The 18,094-nt window shown below is 49.7% G+C and overlaps 2 protein-coding genes across 4 annotated transcripts in view; one reads left to right on the top strand and one right to left on the bottom strand.

The window, feature by feature from the left end:
• LTBP2 (latent transforming growth factor beta binding protein 2) overlaps positions 1 to 11,152 on the top strand; it is a 124,205-nt gene extending 113,053 nt beyond the window's left edge. For both annotated transcript variants that reach the window (XM_064292746.1, XM_064292745.1), the window contains exons 22-36: positions 569 to 694; positions 1,532 to 1,654; positions 1,746 to 1,871; positions 2,521 to 2,643; positions 3,322 to 3,453; positions 3,790 to 3,915; positions 4,508 to 4,651; positions 5,616 to 5,807; positions 5,929 to 6,012; positions 6,727 to 6,855; positions 7,162 to 7,299; positions 7,385 to 7,552; positions 7,933 to 8,214; positions 9,231 to 9,383; positions 9,807 to 11,152. In XM_064292746.1, coding sequence (XP_064148816.1) covers positions 569 to 694; positions 1,532 to 1,654; positions 1,746 to 1,871; positions 2,521 to 2,643; positions 3,322 to 3,453; positions 3,790 to 3,915; positions 4,508 to 4,651; positions 5,616 to 5,807; positions 5,929 to 6,012; positions 6,727 to 6,855; positions 7,162 to 7,299; positions 7,385 to 7,552; positions 7,933 to 8,214; positions 9,231 to 9,383; positions 9,807 to 9,952 — 2,192 coding nt within the window. In that variant the 3' untranslated portion in view covers positions 9,953 to 11,152. The remainder of the gene's footprint in view (positions 1 to 568; positions 695 to 1,531; positions 1,655 to 1,745; positions 1,872 to 2,520; positions 2,644 to 3,321; positions 3,454 to 3,789; positions 3,916 to 4,507; positions 4,652 to 5,615; positions 5,808 to 5,928; positions 6,013 to 6,726; positions 6,856 to 7,161; positions 7,300 to 7,384; positions 7,553 to 7,932; positions 8,215 to 9,230; positions 9,384 to 9,806) is intronic.
• Positions 11,153 to 11,688: 536 nt separating this feature from the next.
• Positions 11,689 to 18,078, bottom strand: ISCA2 (iron-sulfur cluster assembly 2). Of its 2 annotated transcripts, XM_064292747.1 has the most exons (5): positions 17,706 to 18,078; positions 17,428 to 17,530; positions 17,199 to 17,314; positions 16,609 to 16,754; positions 11,689 to 16,019 (listed from the first exon to the last, which is right to left on the bottom strand). In XM_064292747.1, exons 1-5 carry the CDS (start codon positions 17,774 to 17,776, stop codon positions 15,994 to 15,996), a joined length of 462 nt encoding a protein of 153 aa, XP_064148817.1. In that variant the 5' UTR covers positions 17,777 to 18,078; the 3' UTR covers positions 11,689 to 15,993. The 2 variants fall into 2 exon arrangements, with proteins under 2 accessions (XP_064148817.1, XP_003408815.1); XM_003408767.4 differs by having other exon boundaries at positions 11,689 to 16,754; positions 17,706 to 18,058.
• Between the last annotated feature and the right edge of the window lie 16 nt (positions 18,079 to 18,094).

Genomic DNA, 18,094 nt, shown 5'->3' with positions numbered 1-18,094 from the left:
AAGAATACTCCATTTGTCCCCCCACTTTGGGCTGGCCTGAGATTAAAGCCACCCAGAGGATGGACCATCCCTGAAGCTGAGGGTCTCCAGGTTGAGCTAGAAAAAAAAAAAAAAAAACTGGTTGCTGCCAAGTCAATTCTGACTCATAGCGATCCTATAGGACAGAGTAGAACTGACCCATAGGGTTTCCAAGGAGCCACTGGTGGATTCAAAGTGCCAACCTTTGGTTAGCAGCCGTAGCTCTTTACTGTGCCACCAGGGCTCCGATTAGGCTAGAGGACCCTATAAATGGACTTGGCCCCAAGAAGAACTGCCAGAGTCATAATCCCCAAATTCAGAGGTGGGGACAGGAGGAAAAGGGTGTCACAGAGATAAGAGGAGATTCTGGGGAGGCGATTCTGGGGTTGCCTTATAGAAGAGCCACAGCCAGGGCCTCCCCTTTCCCAGGAATATCTTACAAGCTCAGAGAGGGAGGCCAGAGGTACGGTGAGGTTCCTGTGTCAGGGTCGGGGGAGCCCTTGCAGTCCCTTGCAGAGCCCTTGGGTGACTGGCTGTCTGACTGTCCCAGACCTAGATGAGTGTGCCTTTCCGGGAGTCTGCCCCACCGGAGTCTGCACCAACACTGTCGGCTCCTTCTCCTGTAAGGACTGTGATAGAGGCTACCGGCCCAGCCCCCTGGGCCACACCTGTGAAGGTAAGAAACCTCTAGTGGGGGAGGGGAGCCCAGGTAGGGACTCAGGAGACAAACCCGCTACCCTTGGAGAGGGAGTGTTCAGACCAGGAGACCCTCTGTCTACCTAGGGATGTCTAGGTGGGCCAATTGAGGACACCTTTTCTCACCCGTCCCCCAAACAGGAGCAGGTGGACAACTGCAGACTTGGGTCTAGTGGACCAAGTTCACAGCCTTCAGAGTGGGGCAGCATCACTGGGCCTTTGTTAGACACGTAGCTTTCTGGGCCTGCCCCAGACCCACTAAATCAGGCTCTGGAGGGGGGCCGTGGAATCTGTTTTCTAACAAGCTCTTCAAATGTTCCTGGGGAGGGTGTGTGCTGGGACCATATGTTGAGAAACAATGGCCTGTGTACCAGGCGATCTGAAGACCAACTTTAAGAAAATTAAGAAACCTTCTCAGTTCCCCTGAATCTCTTTCCTTGGTTTATTTCTCATTCGTTTTCCCATTGCTTCTCAGTAAAATCTAAGCCATCTCAGCCATGATAAGAGCAGTGGGGTTTGACCACCTGAAGCCAGGGTTGCTGGGAGAGGCCGAGTGTCCCCAAAGTGGGTATCATCTGAGCAGCTGCAGAAGGCTGGCTGAGGCAGGGGCTAGGTGGAGGTGCCAAGCGGCCGAGTCAGCCATCCTCCCCGAAGGCTCCCTCACCAGCTTCTCCTAGCTATGCTGCTTTATAAGGGGAGGATGCCCCATGGGTCCAGTCTCCTCAGGCAGTGACAGGTCCCATGGAGACCTCTCCCTTGGTTCCTGCCTTGGAAGGTGCTGCCATCAGCTGCCTTCTTCCCTTGTGTGGCCCTACAGATGTGGATGAGTGTGAAGACCCCCAGAGCAGCTGCCTGGGAGGCAAGTGCAAGAATGTGGCTGGCTCCTACCAGTGCCTCTGCCCCCCAGGCTTCCAGCTGGCCAACGGCACCGTGTGTGAGGGTGAGTGGCCCCTCCACCGGGGATTGGGGGGCAGTGAGTGCGTGAGAGGTGAAGCAGTCCAGCAGACACCGTACCCATCTTCTTGCTGCAGATGTGGATGAGTGCGTGGGAGAAGAGTACTGTGCACCACATGGCGAGTGCCTCAACAGCCACGGGTCCTTCTTCTGTCTCTGTGCACCAGGCTTTGCCAGCACAGCAGGAGGCACCAGCTGCCAGGGTAAGAAGCCAGCGTGGCCATGTTCATTGGTCAGCGGCAGGGGGCTCTAGAGGCAATGTCTGGAGTACAAACTGTAGTCAGCTGCCATCTAGCAGATTTTAATGCTAGTTTTACTGAAATGGAGGCATCCCTGGGTGTTACCTACTGTCCCCATGCTCTGCTGCTAACCAGCAGTCGCCCCAGAGATGCCTCAGAAGAAAGGCCTGGTGACCTGCTTCCGGAAAATCAGCCATTGAAAACCCTGCGAAGCACAGTTCTACTCTGACACACTTGGGATCACCATGAGTCAGAGTGGACTTGGCAACTGGTTTTACTGGTTTCCTGAAATAGAATGCTTGAGGCCCCACCCAGGAACAGGGGCGGGGTGGGAGTGACAAACAAACGGGAGCTAAGTGTTCAGGGAGGGACTCAAAAGTCTTTCACCAGGGCCTCTGTGTGAGGTCTCTATAGGCCTGTGCCCTCTCTGAAGTGCCTCCCCTCTCCCCAGCAGAGCTCCAGTTCCAGTGTCCTTCCCCTCAGCCTGGCTGCTGGCTTCCAGCCCTGGGCTTTCCCACTGACCTGACCCTTTCTTACCCTGAGTATCCCTGGCCCTCCCAAGGGTTTCTCAGGGCCACGGCTGGGCCTGCTGACAGACAACCTTCTCATCTAGATGTAGACGAGTGTGCAGCGACAGACCGGTGTCTAGGAGGGCAGTGTGTCAACACCGAGGGCTCCTTCAACTGTCTGTGCGAGACTGGCTTCCAGCCCTCCCCAGAGAGCGGGGAGTGTGTGGGTAAGGACGCGGGGGAGTGGACAAGGGGCTCCCCCACACCTGCCCACCTCCAGCCCCGCTGGCCTTCAGCTCCCTGGGATCAGGAGCTGCAGCTTCCCAGGAAGCAGAGCGCTTTCCACAGATGAATCATCCACTGGGTAATGTGTTTGTTGAGGCCCTGCTGGCTCAGGGGTGTCTGTCGGCCACAAAGTGAAGACATTTGTGATCGCTTGCTGGCAGAGCACACAACTCATTTAAAAAGCCAAATGATTCCAATAGACATTTATTGAACACCTGCTAGGCTCAAGGTCTTTTGCCAGGACAAATAAGACAGTTAGAGACAATCCTGAAATTGAGCAAGGCAGACAGCTATGAAAACAACTCTGTGTAACACACTATGGTAAAGGTTTGATACAAACAGGAGTATAAAGTACTCGGCTGGTGGGGAGTGGGGTGGAGGAAAAGGAGTCACAGAAGGCTAAGCGCTCAGTGCTTTCCTGGATAGCACATCCCTGCTGGGTCAGAGACAGTGACCCTGAACTTGATGTACTGGGGCTGAGATGAGTACAGTAATTTGGAACAGATCAAGGACCCCAGAGGTTGTGGGCCATGATTTTGTAATTCCAGATAGGTAGGGCCCAAGCAGTGACCTGGCCACCGCTGTCTCATCTCCGCCCTCTCTCTTGGCCCTGGGGACAGATATTGATGAGTGTGAGGACTACAGCGACTCGGTGTGTGGAGCCTGGAAGTGTGAGAACAGCCCTGGCTCCTTCCACTGTGTCCTGGGCTGCCAGCTGGGTTTCCACATGACCCCAACTGGAGACTGCATTGGTGAGGGTGGGAGGAGCAGGGGGAGACTCAGAGGTGGGAGGCCTGAGGACACTCACTTTTCTTAGGGTGAGGTAGAAACTCTATTTTCTCCCAAAGACGTGATTTTTGCAGCTGTTTGAAGTTTGTATATTTTCTGTACTGGAGAGCTTACACAAAAAATTGAAGAAGAATGTTAATATTTGAGTTTTCTTAATCCTGTGTTTAGAGGTTGCTTTTTTCAGACCTTGGTGTTAATAGACCAAATAAATAAATAAATATTTCCAGTAGAGAGGGATGTGGTGGGGGGCTAGAAGAGAGAGAGAGAGGCCCTACATTCTGGTCCCCTCTCTCCCACAGACATAGATGAGTGTGCCAACGACACTGTGTGTGGGAGCCATGGCTTCTGTGACAACTCCGATGGCTCTTTCCGCTGCCTCTGTGACCAGGGCTTTGAAACCTCGCCCTCAGGCTGGGACTGTGTTGGTGAGAGGTTTGTGGGCTACCAGGCTCTGGGGCCAGGAAAGGAAAGGCCCTTGGGCCCTTCTTCCCATCTCCACAGACCTTGGCCATCCTGGATGGAGACCCTAGAACCCACCTCCTGAAATGTTTATGGTCCCACGGCTCCATAATAGGTCCCCATAGAGTGGGCAAGGAAGGCTTCAAGGAAGAGGGAGATTTCATCTCCATCCTGCAGCCAACACCTTGGCCAGCTGGTAGGGGAAGCATGGCCATGTTCTACCAGCAGGAAAGCAAGCAAGTTAGTGAAGGTGCCGCCCACCTCTAGAGACCCCAAGGTTTCAAGAGGCACAAATTTTGGAGACTGCACAGAGGGAGTGCACCTTCCTCTGTGTCTACTTGAGTGACCCCCTTTCTCTGTCACTCTTCCCAGGCTCTCTCCCTTCCCATACCCTTTGTTCATTTGTTCCTCCTTCCTGCTAATTCATACCCACTTTTGCTTCTTTCAAAGTCTAGCCTGTTTGTTTTGGGGGATGACATGAGGGCCTGCCTGCTGGGCTGGAGTCAGGGGCATGGGCTGCCTCTTCTCCGCCCACGAGCCTGTTGTCACACCTGGCAGACGTGAATGAGTGTGAACTCATGCTGGCCGTGTGTGGGGCTGCGTTCTGTGAGAACGTGGAGGGCTCCTTCCTGTGCCTCTGCCCCAGCGACCTGGAGGAGTACGACGCTCAGGAAGGGCGCTGCCATCCACGGGCAGCTGGAGGTGAGGCCTGGGACACTCACAGGACATCCTCGCCACCCCACCCCTCCCCCATGAACATCCATGACAGCTCTGTGGCTTACAAAGCGCTTCTGCTGCTCTGGCCGCTGGATCCTCACAACCACCACCCCGCGAGGCAGGCTAGGCACGATGCAAGGGAGCCTGGACAGGGCAACGTGGGAAGGGTACAGTCAGGAGTGAAACCTGGAGGCCCACACAGTTTGAGAGTACGGCAGATGTCAAGACAGGAGGACACAGCAGGGCTGTGACAACCCCACAGGAGGCTCAGAAGCTTAGGGTGGCACTAGGAATCACAGATTGAGCCTTGGAGGGACCCTAAATCCATTAATCCCCAGGAGTCCGTGGGTGAGGGAGGACTTGAAGCTAAGCTAAGCTAGGCTCTCCTCTTCCTACTCCATCCCACCTCAGCCCCTCACCTCAGCTGGACTAGGCCTCACCCGGCCTTTACTGGCTTGGGGAAAAGGGGGCCACACAGCCACCTTTATGACATTTATTGCTCAGCTCAGTCATAGTAGGAAAAAGGGGACCTAGAACAATGGGAGGGACTGGGGTACTTTGCAAAGTAAAAGGATAGAGTAGAAGGCTGCCCATAGGTATGCCAGGATTGGGGACATCCCACTACAGGGGAGGAAGACGGTATGGCATACTAGAAAGAACAGGGGCTTTGGCATCAGAGGAACTGGGTTCAAATCCCTGTTAGACCAGGGATGTAGTAGCTGTTTGGCTGTGGCAAGTAGCTAAGCTTCTCTAAGTCTCAGTTTCCTCATCTGTAGAAGGGAGATCATCATAACACCCACATCATTAAGTATGATAATATCAATAATATGGATAATATCGACAAAAGCATTCTGTACACTGTAAAATCCAATATAAATGTTAAATTTAAAATTAAATTCAAGGGCTGAGGTGGCTCAGGGGGCCATGAACTGACAATAAGCACACATAGGTCAGAGTATCCCTGAGGCCCCGACGGTGGACCACCCCACGGGCCCCATCCGCATGGAATGCTACTCTGGACAGAAGGGCCAACCACCCTGCACCAGCATCCTGGGCCGGAACACCACGCAGGCTGAGTGCTGCTGCACCCAGGGTGCCAGCTGGGGAGACACCTGTGAGCTTTGCCCATCCGAGGACTCAGGTAAGGTCCCCAAGAGTCCCTAATCCTAAGGGTCACCTCTGCAGGGTGACACTGAAAGGAGGGGAGAGAGGAAGGATGGCAGAGTCCTTCCCTCTCTGAGCTGGGCTGCCTCCCTGCACAGTGGAATTCAGCGAGATCTGCCCCAGTGGTAAAGGCTATATCCCTGTGGAAGGAGCCTGGATGTTTGGACAGACCACGTACACAGGTAACCTCCCTGAGTGCCCTTGCTCACTCCATTCACCTGAGCGCCCCAGCCTAATCCTCCAGGAGGCCTAGGGAAGCTCTGGATCCAGCCCAGCCCCTCAGATAGTTCCTGTCCTCTCTGTTCCTCCAAAAATCCCTGTAGATTTTTAGGTGAAAGTTCTGACCCAAGCTCTTCCTAGAGTGTCCCTACCAGCCTCACCCCAGTCCCCCTGGAGGAGAGCCTCCAGGAGCAAACTATGATGCCTTGACTGACTCATTCTCCACTACATGTAGGCACAGGGACAGCGTGGAGAGTACTGTGGTACAGAGGCCACAGGCCTCTGCTTCTTTCCTGTGCCCCGTTTATGAAGCCAGAGCCTTGGGAAACCCATTCTCACAGTGGGGTGGCTCAGGTGGCCCCACAGTGCCCTAGTCCTGAGCAGGAAATAATAGAAACAGAAGTAGCTTTCCTTGAGGGCTTGCCATGGGCCGAGCACTATTTTAAGTACCTTACATAGATTAACATCATTTAATCCTCATAACAACTATAAGAGGTATTTTAATACACATTTTATAGGTAGGAAACTGAGGCAAGGGGAACTTCAGCAACTTGCCCAAAGTCACTCAACTAGTAAGCAGCAGAGCTGGGAATCAAACCCAGAGAGTCTGACTTTGGATTCCCCAGGCTTAAGTACTGCTTCTCAACTTCCACTCAAGTCAGTTCTGCCTCCCACAGATGCTGATGAGTGTGTGATGTTCGGGCCGGATCTCTGCCAGAATGGCCGGTGCCTCAACACGGTGCCCGGCTACACCTGCCTGTGCGATCCTGGCTACAGCTATGATGCCTCCCGCAAGAAGTGTGAGGGTGAGAGCACACACTGCCCCTTCCCACCCTCTGCCACCCATTCTTGGGAGAAGTTTCCCTTCCTGGGGACAATGCCCAGTGTGGCAGGCAGGTCTGAGGTGAGGGGAACCATGGCTGTCAGGATCATATGTGGGGACCTGTTGGAAAGGCAAGGCATCCCTGGGGAGGGGCCTCCCAGGCTGGGCTGGGAGGGGAGCGAGTAGAGAGTGCTACCTCTTCATTATCAGCCACAGGAGACCCCCTTCCATGAAGGTGGTCAGTGAGTGGTCACCTTGGCACTTTTGTTCCTCCTTCCTCTCACCACAGATCACGACGAGTGCCAGGCCATGGCCTGTGAGAACGGCGAGTGTGTGAACACGGAGGGCTCTTTCCACTGCTTCTGCAGCCCCCCCCTCATCCTGGACCCCAGCCGGCAGCGGTGTGTGAATGGCACCAGCAGCATGGGTGAGTGGACCTGGGCCGGCTGGGTAACAGGGGGAGTGGGCGTGGGCCTGGGGGGCTCACGTGCCTCTATGCCCTGTGCTTCTAGATGACCTCCCTGACCACGACATCCACTTGGACATCTGCTGGAAAACAGTCACCAATTATGTGTGCAGCCAGCCCCTGCGCGGGCGCCGCACCACCTACACGGAATGCTGCTGCCAGGACGGCGAGGCCTGGAGCCAGCAGTGTGCTCTGTGTCCCCCCAGAAGCTCTGGTGAGAGGGCTGGCCTGAACCTGGAGTGGAGGGGTCGGGGGGGGAAGGACAGCTGCAGAGCTGGGCTGGGCCCAGGCTAGGGGGTGCCCTCGTCTCGGTGATTTAGAAAGGAGTAGGACAATCAGAGTGGTGGCCCCTGTGTGGATCCCTCTTGTTTGAAGACAAAGTGGAGGGGAGGGGAGCACTGCCAGGAACCCCAAAGGACTGTGACTAGAGACATGGAGATGAATGCTACTTTCTTAACTTAATCTGGACTGTCTCTGATTATCAGTCGTCACATGCTCCCCTTCTCCCAGGGGGAGGCGAGCTGGGGAAAGAGCCAACTAGGCTTTAGCTACTAGGAGTTGGGGCCCAGTGTCTCTCTCCCTCCTCCCTGGCAGAGGTCTACGCCCAGCTGTGCAACGTGGCCCGGATCGAGGCGGAGCGGGAGGCCGGGGTCCACTTCCGGCCAGGCTATGAGTATGGCCCTGGGCCTGATGACCTGCAGTACAGCCTCTACGGCCCCGATGGGGCCCCCTTCTACAATTACCTGGGTCCTGAGGACAACATCCCTGAGCCACCCTTTCCCAACACGGCCAGCCACCCAGGGGACCACACACCCGTCCTTGAATCTCCCCTGCAGCCTCCAGAAGCCCAGCCGCACTATGTGGCCAGCCACCCAGGTCTGTGTTGCTGTAAAAATAGACGAGGAGGGTGCTGAAGCTGTTTGACTTCCTTCTCCTTCACCTCTAGTCCTGTTACCAGCAGGCTGAAGATGGGAAGGGAAAAGATGCATCAAACCAGATGTTCCCCCCTCACAGGTCACTCAGGGACAACTCCAAATGCCAGGGGCCAGACCTAATGACCCCCTTTAATGAACTAGCACAGGGACACAAAGAGGTGCACAGCAGCTTCTCAGCCACTACGAGCTTCCCTGTGGGAGTGGAAAGAGCTAGAGGAACCGGGTACCCTCTGGGTCTTGTTCTTCTCATTCGGTTACCAAGTCACCCTCCATACCACTCAGAATATGAAGAAGAACCTGCTTTAAGGAAACCCAGCCTTCAGACTTGTGACCTGGAATGTGAATTAAGGATTTTTAATCACTTTAAGGAGGCCTGGTGGTACCGTGGTTAAGAGCTTGGCTGCTAACCAAAAGGTCAGCAGTTCGAATCCTCCATCCACTCCTTGGAAAACCTATGGGGCGGTTCCACTGTGTCCTGTAGGGTCACTATGAGGTGAAATCAGCTTGACGGCAGTCAGTTTGATTTTTTGGGTTTAATTACTTTAAAGTCCCGCTGTGGTGACTTATTTGTAAATGGTGATGACCCCAGCACTCAGGACTTGCATTCTAATGAGGAAGTCAGGTTAGGCCTGGCACATGTGCAACGAACACAGTACCTGCCACAACCTCCACCCCGCCCCAACAACACCAAAAGCTGTAACACCCAGCTGCTCAGGAGCCCTGGCACTGTGAACACAGCGAGTCCCAACCTTGTGTGTGCTCACTTCAAGCGTAGCACATCTCCCCCACCTGAAATGGCACATAAAAAAAAAAAAAAACGTATTTTTAAAGAATATTACCTTTCATTTTTGCACCTTTCTGTGGAGTTCAGCAGGGGCAACCCAGGGGGTGGGGTTCCAGGGTTGGAGAGATTAGAGTCTAAGCCTCAGCTTCCTTTTCTCTCTGACTCCGTCCCAGCAGAGCACCAGGCTGGCTTCGAAGGGCTTCAGGCAGAGGAGTGCGGCATCCTGAACGGCTGTGAGAATGGCCGCTGCGTGCGTGTGCGGGAGGGCTACACCTGCGACTGCTTTGAGGGCTTTCAGCTGGATGCGGCTCACATGGCCTGTGTGGGTAAGTTTACAGTCAGAGGAGCAGGCTGGCTCTGATGCATGTGTGGTCTGCTCGTGTGCAGACTTACTGCTGAACTTATGACAGCTGGAAAGTCCACTGCTGCCCCCTAATGGGGCTGCCCTGAATTGGGCGAGGGAGAGAAAGCTCTGAGGAAAGGTTCTAAGCCCTTTCTGTGGAGATTCCTAGACAGAAGGCAGGCCAAGAAAGACAGCACGGTCACTTTCCTGGGCATGGTGTAAACTCAATACCACCTACTTTGTTTTCCTGAGTTGATTAGTTTGGGGAAGTGACTGCAGTCTCAGCTGCCACCCCTAGGAATCAACTGCAGGGCAGGGGGTCGGAGCCTGCTCCCAGGGGGGGAGAGGCAGCAGGCCACAGGCTCCTAGGCTCCCTACAGCTCTCCCTTCCTTCCCTTCCTTCTAGATGTGAATGAGTGTGAGGACTTGAATGGGCCTGCTGCGCTCTGTGCCCACGGCCACTGTGAGAACATGGAGGGCTCCTACCGCTGCCACTGCACCCCAGGTTATGTGGCCAAGGCAGACCCCCCACACTGCGCTGCCAAGGAGTAACAGTTAGGGGTGTGGGCAGCTACCTGGAAATGGCCCCCAGCCACAGGTGGGGGCCTTGAGGATGCTTTCCTGGCTGGGAAGACACCATGATGACATCAGGCAGGAGACCCTGGAGCCCAGCCCCCAGCCAGCCTTGCCCACTTTTCATCTTTCAGCTTAGGCTCTGGCTGTGAGCTTCCACCACTGCCTCCATGCCACCATGTCCTTGCTTGGCTCAAACACCACCAAATGTTTTAATGCTTCAGCCTTTGGCCATGAGGCCCAGTTTACTACCTGTCCTAGCCTTGCTATGGAATGCTTACCAAAGGCTGGCTGGCCCTCAGCTCCCCCCTCAAGCTGTACAAATAGGCAAGGCCCTTTTGCCTCACACTGCAGACACCCCTTTCTAGCCGTGATCCACATATCATCCTGATGATTCCACATCTGGGACAGAGGTGATATCTGCCCTGGGACAGTCCTTCAGAATCTGTGGAGCAAGAAAGGGTTGAGGGGGAGTTGGGGATTGACCTTAATGGCCCCTCCCAAGAACCATCACTGTCATTCAGCCAGTCTGGTCTGGGCCCTGCTTTATGCCACATCTCCATCCTGTAGGCAGTTCTGTGGCCCCAAGGAGGGGCAGAAGAGCCCCTCATTTCAGAGAAGCAAGACTAATACTAGCTTGCTGAGTGTAAAAGACACAAATGAAAAGGAGCAAGGAGCCCGAGAAAGCAGCAAGAAGAAAATAGGAAAAGTATGGAGAGTCAATAAGAAAGGGGGAGCCAGGGCTTTATACAAGTCCAAAGAAAATATGTAGTAGCTTTGGGTAAATTGCCATTCAAAATCTACCAGGCAATAGCCCCTGTGCACCAGCAGCAAGAGCTGCCACAAGACAAGGTGCTGGTCTCCAAAGACCTTTATTAAATATATAACCCCCTCTCACAGGAGCCAAGTCTCTCTTATGCTCCCCTTTTGTGAAAACCAGTTTGATGTGCTACAAATAAAAAGGTCTATTTTCTAGCTGGTAGAATACAGTGTGGTCTTGTTCAGGGGAAGCCAGATTTCCAATGTTGCCTTTCCCCTCTACTCAGAAGCCCCAGCCCTCCTCCCCTTCATGGAATAGATGGTTGGCATCCCTCTGAGTTTACAAGGAGACCCAGCTCCAACCCAGGCTAGCTGGGAGCTGAAAACCATGGTGGAATAAAGAAATGCACATTTGGGCTCTTTTGATCTTGTTTTTATTTCATATTAGACCACGTTTGTTTACCATGTTGGCTACATCTAAATATTAGAAATGAGGCTGTGCTTACCCCTTACCAGCTCTGCTGATGTGCTGTGGATTAGGTCCCATGGAAGAAAGTTCTTTTCTATCCCAGGACAAAGAAAGCTCTGATAAATGGCAATATAAAGTGAAGATGGCTCTGTGTGGCTGGAGACATGAAGATGAACCGCCACTCTCTTAACTCAATGTGTACTGTCCTACCTGCTGCTCTGATTGTCAGCCATCACATAATTTATTGAATGCTTGCTGTGTGCCAGGCACTGTGTTGAGTGCTGTACGTAAATTTCATTTATTCACACAACAATCCTACTTACTATTTTTATTCCCAACTTATGGGTGAGGAAACTGAGACACAGGACGATTCAATAATTTGTTCTAGGTCATTATATTAGTTGACATATTTTCAGCAGACAGAAATAAATGATTCTTAAACATATGATAACATTCTGACCTTCATTCATAATAAGAGAAGTGCACGTTAAAACCACACTGATACTGTTTTTTAATTATCAGATTGGCAAAGATCAAAAAGTTTGATGAGAATCCTTGTTGGCAAGCATTTGGGAAACAGGCACTCATAGGTGATGGTCATATGCATTGGTACAATCTCTGAAGGGACAATATGGTGATGTCTTTCAAAATTATAAAAAGCACTTACTCTTTGATCCAGGAATTCCACTTGTAGGAATTTAACCTTCAGATACAGTCTCACCAAGTGTAAAAGAAATATGTAAGAGGTTATTCATTACAGTATTATTTGCAGCAGCAAAAGACTGGAAAGAACAAAATGCTACAAAACCCAAAAACCCAAACCCATTGCCATCAAGTTGATTCCAACTCACAGCAGCCCTTGGGATAGAGCGGAACCGCCCCGTAGGGTTTCCCAGGCTGTAATCTCTGCGGAAGCAGACTGCCACGTCTTCTTCCTGTGGAGCGGTTGGTGGGTTCCAAACCATGGACCTTTTGGTTAGTGAACGAACGCTTAACCACAGTGCCACCAGGGCTCCTATGAATTGTTATGGAGCCCTAAAAAAGCAAAGAAGCTGCTTTAAATGCTTTGATAGGAAAAAGACACAAAAGACACTAAGGGGAAAAAGGAATGCATATACAGAGCGTAGTGTAACATGCTGCTATTTGTCTAAGGAAAGTGGAAACAGAGGTGGCTATCTGCGAACCTCTTCCTCGCCACTCCACCTTACACCCCATATTTCAGAGAACTTCTTACATTCCTCAGATAAACCATGCCCTTTATCCCCAGATAAACTTCCCTTCTTCCAGCCTGCCTTCTTGCTTGCCCTCTCAGAAATATTGTATGCATACACATACGCTGTTTATTAAAAACACAAATAACAGCGTCCTACGCATGCTGTTCTACACTTCGCTTTTTCCCCTTAATATACACTTACACATGAAGAGCTGCTTTATTCTGTTCTATAGCTGTTTAACAGTCCATTAAATGGATAAACCAAAACTGATTTAATCAGTCCCCTACTGATGGACATTTCCATCGTTTCCCATCTTTTGCTACTACAAATAATGCTGTAATGAATATTCTTGCACGTAAGTTATTTCACATTCCATCTGTGGGATTGTATCTGTGAGGTAAATTCTTAGAAACAATGGTGGTTTGTGGGAAGGGTGAGTGGGGAGATGAGGACAGGATTGGGAGGCTTTTCACTGTATCTCCTTGTGTATCTTTTTTGAATTTTGTACCATATGTATTACCAACTTAAAAAAATAAAATATTTTTAAATACAACTGCTGGCCATAGACTGATTAAATCCTCCCTCTTTTTTTTTTTATGTATATATTTACTTGTCTCGATTTTACAGTTAAGGCCAGGTGATACTTTTTTCAAAATGCCTTAGAGAAAACTTCTTTTAAACAGCACTGTGGTATTTCTGAGGAGTCCCTGGGTGCATTAACGCTTAAGCATTCAGCTACTAACCAAAAAGTTGGCATGGTATTTTTGTAGAGAAAGAAGGGCAAACAGGGATTTTAAAAGAGCAGTAATAAATAGCAGTACTAGATACCTTCAAAAGTAGAGTTTTCTAATGCAGAACAGACTTTCAAATTCCCATGGAATCCAGACTTTCTGGAGCCATGGAGGCTAGATGAACCCCTGAAACTATTGTCCTGAGATAATCTTTAAATCTTAAACCAAAAATATCCCCCTGAAATCTTCTTAAAACCAAATAGTCTGGATTAACTAGTAAAGAATATCTGCCTTAGAGCATATGCTCTTTTAAGATTTAGCTACATAGTATCCAATCGACAACAGCAACTTGAAAGATAAGATAGGAACCTTAGGGAACAGAGTTTATGTTAATGGAGGAGGAACAACTCAGAAAAGGAGGATGAGAACGGTTGCACAACTCAAAGAAGGTAATCAATGTCATTGAATTGTACATGTACAAATTGTTGGATTAGTGTATATTTTGTTGTATATATCCTCAAAAATAAGTTATTAAAAAAAGGAGTTTCCTGCCTTTAAGGCAAACATGTAAAACCATGACAATATTTCAGTCAACAGCATTAAGCCCTGCCCAATGTCAGCTGCATAATATCAGCTTGGGGCAAATTCCAGGGAGGACTACAGCAACCAAAAGGATCAGCTACCATCAATGCTGCCTACTCCCTTGTACCAGGATGCTCCCGCCAAATGTCAGCCCTCTGCTCAGATTCTTTGTAACGAAAGAGTAAAAGAATAGGGCTCAATTCCTAGAAAAGAGAAAAAAGAATATCTTTCTAGACACCTAATTTAGTAGTCCTTCCTTTGGACTTGTTTTCTTCTAATCCTCTGTAATCAGTCAACATTCCCACACAGAAAAAACTAAGGGTGGATGGGACATGTATAGTTTATATGCCACTTATCACTATCATCACATAATTAAAGAGTGTGATTTGACAATAAGATCTGGACATTGACCAAGAGGTCCCCTATTTGAGCCCCCAACACCATAAAGCTTATTCACAACATAAAGCAGATTCAGGGTTCCCTTGACTTTGGTTCTTGAACTACTGCATTTTGCTAAAGCAAAGGTAGGACGGACATGCTGCCCCAGCCAGACATTGGCTTGCATATCAAGGTAATTAAAGTCAATTCTGCAACAAATAAGGCTTTGAAAAGCTACCCTTGAAAGTAAGATGGAGGCAAAAGATCTTCCAGTTGCTACTGGAAAAGTATAAAGTTTTCCTAAATGAATCTGTATAGTGAACATTTGTGAAAATGGCTGCTGGAAGAGGACATCTGGTCTGAAAACGCCTGCAAAATATAAGCCCATTTTACCATGCCTACTGTTTTTTTTTTTTTTTTTTTTTACTGTTTGTTCCAAGCAAACTGTCCTGTGTTCCCCTGGTGCCATCATTCTCCCATGCCATGTCCTTACAATATCTACACACACCCGTGCAAAACAGAGACTTCTTACCACTACAGTTTTCCCCATGGAGCTTTCTCAGTGTGATGCTGTCTAAGGGACCCTGTTTCTGCCTAGCTGACCACTGCAATCTAATGGTTTATTTAACAACTATAACTATTCTGCTAGTGCTCAGCAGGAGTTATAAAATCACCAAATCAATAAATAATCCACAAAAAATATTATGAAAGAATAGGCCCTAATGTTTAAAATGTAGCAAAATCCCTTTTTAAGAAGGATGAAAGGACTTACATAATCTGAGCTGAAAACCTTATATTAAGACCAGGTATTGGCAGCCACTCACAGTATCTTAGTAACTTTACACCCAGATGCTTTCATGGTATGCTGCTCTCTGCCTCATCCCACCACTTAGGTTTCTGAGCATCCCTTTCTTTCCTCTAACCACATGAAAGGTTTATTTTCTCTAAATCGTAGTTTTATTGGCAACTTTAAGTACCTGAGTTTCTGCCTCAGATACTTTGTCTCTAAGCTCTTTATTTCCACTTTTTTAATGGTAAATTCTCTTACTGAATGGCTAATTCCAATCTGGTCAAGAAATGTAAATTTTAGGCTCCCAAGCAAAAGATGGATTTAACCATTAACTTTTCCAGAATCAATTTTGTTGCAGTTTGCTCACCATTAGCATTAATAAACCATCTTTTGTTGTTATGCATCTTTTTTTTTAGTTGTCCAGCCTCTTCTGGCTTTCCCAGAAGTCATACAGGGATCATGGTTATGTTTAAGTACCATACCCAAATAAAATTGGAATTTGTAATTTAAAAAGCTTTTCTTCAGTGATCCGGAAGTAGGGTTCCCAGGTTTAGCAATGAATAGTAATTTTTTAGTATAGGTATGTACCAAACACTGCATAAGACATACTCATACTAAAAATTACTTCTCCTTTATCTAAAATTCAAATTTAAAACTAGGCATCCTATATTTTATTTGGCAGGCCTACCTAAAAAAATGTCCCTAAGTGTCTAGTGGAGCCCTGGTAGCACAGTGATTAAGAGCTATGGCTGCTAACCAAAAGGTTGGCAGTTCAAATCCATTGACTGCTCCCTGAAAACCCTATGGGGCAGCTCTACTCTGTCCTATAGGGTTGCTATAAGTTGGAATCAACTCAATACCAGTGGGTGCCTATTATCTATTTCAGCAAAGGGACCACTTCCTGCTTATGCGTGAGAACAGAGACATTTTACAACGTAAGGTCAGTGAAACAACATATTCTGAAAAGAGAAACTAAATGATCACAGAATCTTGAAATGTCTATATGAGTATGGAGTATGGAGGCTATTTTTCAAATGATTCAGGTATCAGTGGGAGTTTGGTCCAAGCTGTGTGCACGATGGGTTCTTGTTTTGAGTCTAGCAGATCCATGAGTATGAGTGCCCTACAAACGGGAAGTGGAGAGGGGGTTGCATAAAAAATAAGGACAAATCAAGTGGCATATTCACAAAGGCTGAGCTGAAAAGGAGAATATTTCATTTGCCTCTGTCATTCTCTCTGGCCTAGTAATCAGTATTTAAGCTATCAAATCTGTGACACTGATTCACAACACAAGTAAATGGGGACTTTCTTTTAAAATGTAGCTTATATACATAGCTGTCCACATATGTACAAGCAGCTGTAAAGACCAGAGCAGCAACTCCAAATGTTGGAGCCTTGGAGGCTCTATAGATTATACTGGGTTTCAACCAGGGATTAAATCTGAGGTAATAACATCTGGAGGCATGGCCTTAGAATTAGGGCAAGGGTGGAGTAGGCGGGGATTAAGTCAAGAGTGAAAGCTTCACATTCTAAAAATAAGAGTGTCAAAACACAACACTCCCTGGTCAAGGGAAGTAAACTGAGAGAAGGACATGAGTAGAAGGAAACCTCTAGAATTCTAGTAATCCCAGGTTCCTCAAATCGATAGAAATGGTGGCAATGTCCGGGTCACTCATTATCACATTAAAGCTTGACAGAGAAGGATGACCCACAGGAGCAGCCTTGCTGTGCTTGAGGATTGTTCAACACTTGAAATGAGCTTCGGATAAGTTCTTGGCTGAAGTCCACCTGGGCCCCTTTCACGAAGGCCAAGCTATCAGAGTCAACCACCACTCTTGCCCCACCCTGTCCAAATACCCTGGAAGGACAGGAAGAAGGCATTAATTAATATCATAAACATCAAAACCATGGCATCCTCTGACCTCCCAGGAGCATACTCTCTATTCTCTCAAGTACAGGGGGACATTCCTTATCACCTCTAACAGGTGGTGATTTTCTTTGAGGCAAAAAGTGTCAACGAAATGCATACAGGGAAATATTTAAGGAGTTAGTCCTGGAATCTAGTCCAGTCTGTCTCTCTACCAACTCCCTATGGGCCTGGGCACATCAATTTTTCTCCTGTGACTTTATTGTAGGTCAAGACTACAAAAGTTCACTGCATCCTCCTCATTGTGTGAGAAGGTTGGTGTTAACCATGCTTACAAAATCTTTGAAATTTGGAATAAAAGTGCATATTATACTGGAGAGACACTTGCATCTCTCCGGAACATCCTCTGAGGTCCCACCCCTTCCTCCTCCTTGCCTGTCATCAGGGTTGATAACTGTATCCAGTGAAAATTTGTATTGGAATCCGGAGCATCCACCTCCTTCCACCTGCAGTCTGAGGAATTCTGGCCCTTCGGTGATTTCCAGAAGCCTCTGAAATGCAGAAGGGGGGATCAAGAATTCCGAGAGACGGGGAAGAGAAGGGTGGGCGAAGAAGAGGTAGCTGCGCTCGCCCAGACACAGCCGCCCCACGTGAGGCTTTCTACCTGGACGCAGCTGTCGGTGAGATGGATCTTCCCCTCGTCGGCCTGGGGGCTGGAGGACGACTCTTTCCGACGCACCTGAGGCCTGGGGAAGGCCGCGGGGAGCCTGCCACGCAAGGGAGGATGAGCCAGGAGGGTGAAGGGGCGCCTGACCCCGGCCAGGACAGACTCGCCCCAGCCTCCCTCCCCTCCACACCCCCTCCCAAAGGCCTTAGTTTCCCACTTGTTCTGGGGGCGCAGAACCTAACACTCCCTTCCTAGGTGCCTTCTAGGCTTGGTACCTGCCCCTCGGCCAAGGGGTGACCGCTCTCAGGGAAGCGGCCACTCGGGACAACCCCCATGCGGCCGCCATCGTCCTCCACAAGCTCCACCCCTCGCGGAGACCTATCCCTTCTCAGCCTGGGCTTCGGGAGGCGGGGAGGTCGGGCCAGGGGGCGGGGCCGCACGGAGACCCCCGCCTCCGAGCAGACCTATTGGGTAATCGGGGAAGAGGAGGGTCTTGATTGGCTTAAACTGCTCCAGACGCCGGAAGCAGGAAGTACCGTCAAAGTCCGGAAGGAGTTCTGAGGGGAGGAGCAGGGCTGAGGCAGATCCCTGCCCGGCCAGCCACCGAGCCGAGAAGATGGGCGGAGATGGGCGGGCATTGCAGCCGGATGGCCAAGGGGCGGGC

This window comes from Loxodonta africana, chromosome 10 (assembly GCF_030014295.1).
Source record: "Loxodonta africana isolate mLoxAfr1 chromosome 10, mLoxAfr1.hap2, whole genome shotgun sequence".
Classification (NCBI taxonomy): domain Eukaryota; kingdom Metazoa; phylum Chordata; class Mammalia; order Proboscidea; family Elephantidae; genus Loxodonta; species Loxodonta africana.
Note: the sequence above shows the minus strand (reverse complement) of the source record. Positions and strands in the feature narration are given on the sequence as shown.

Coding starts and splice junctions, on each gene's coding strand:
- ISCA2 (XM_003408767.4), bottom strand. CDS start 17,776: ATGGCGGCCGCATGGGGGTTGTCCCGAGTGGCCGCTTCCCTGAGAGCG. Junction 17,531..17,705: donor ACCCCTTGGCCGAGGGGCAG/GTACCAAGCCTA, acceptor CTTGCGTGGCAG/GCTCCCCGCGGCCTTCCCCA. Junction 17,315..17,427: donor TCACCGACAGCTGCGTCCAG/GTAGAAAGCCTC, acceptor TCTGCATTTCAG/AGGCTTCTGGAAATCACCGA.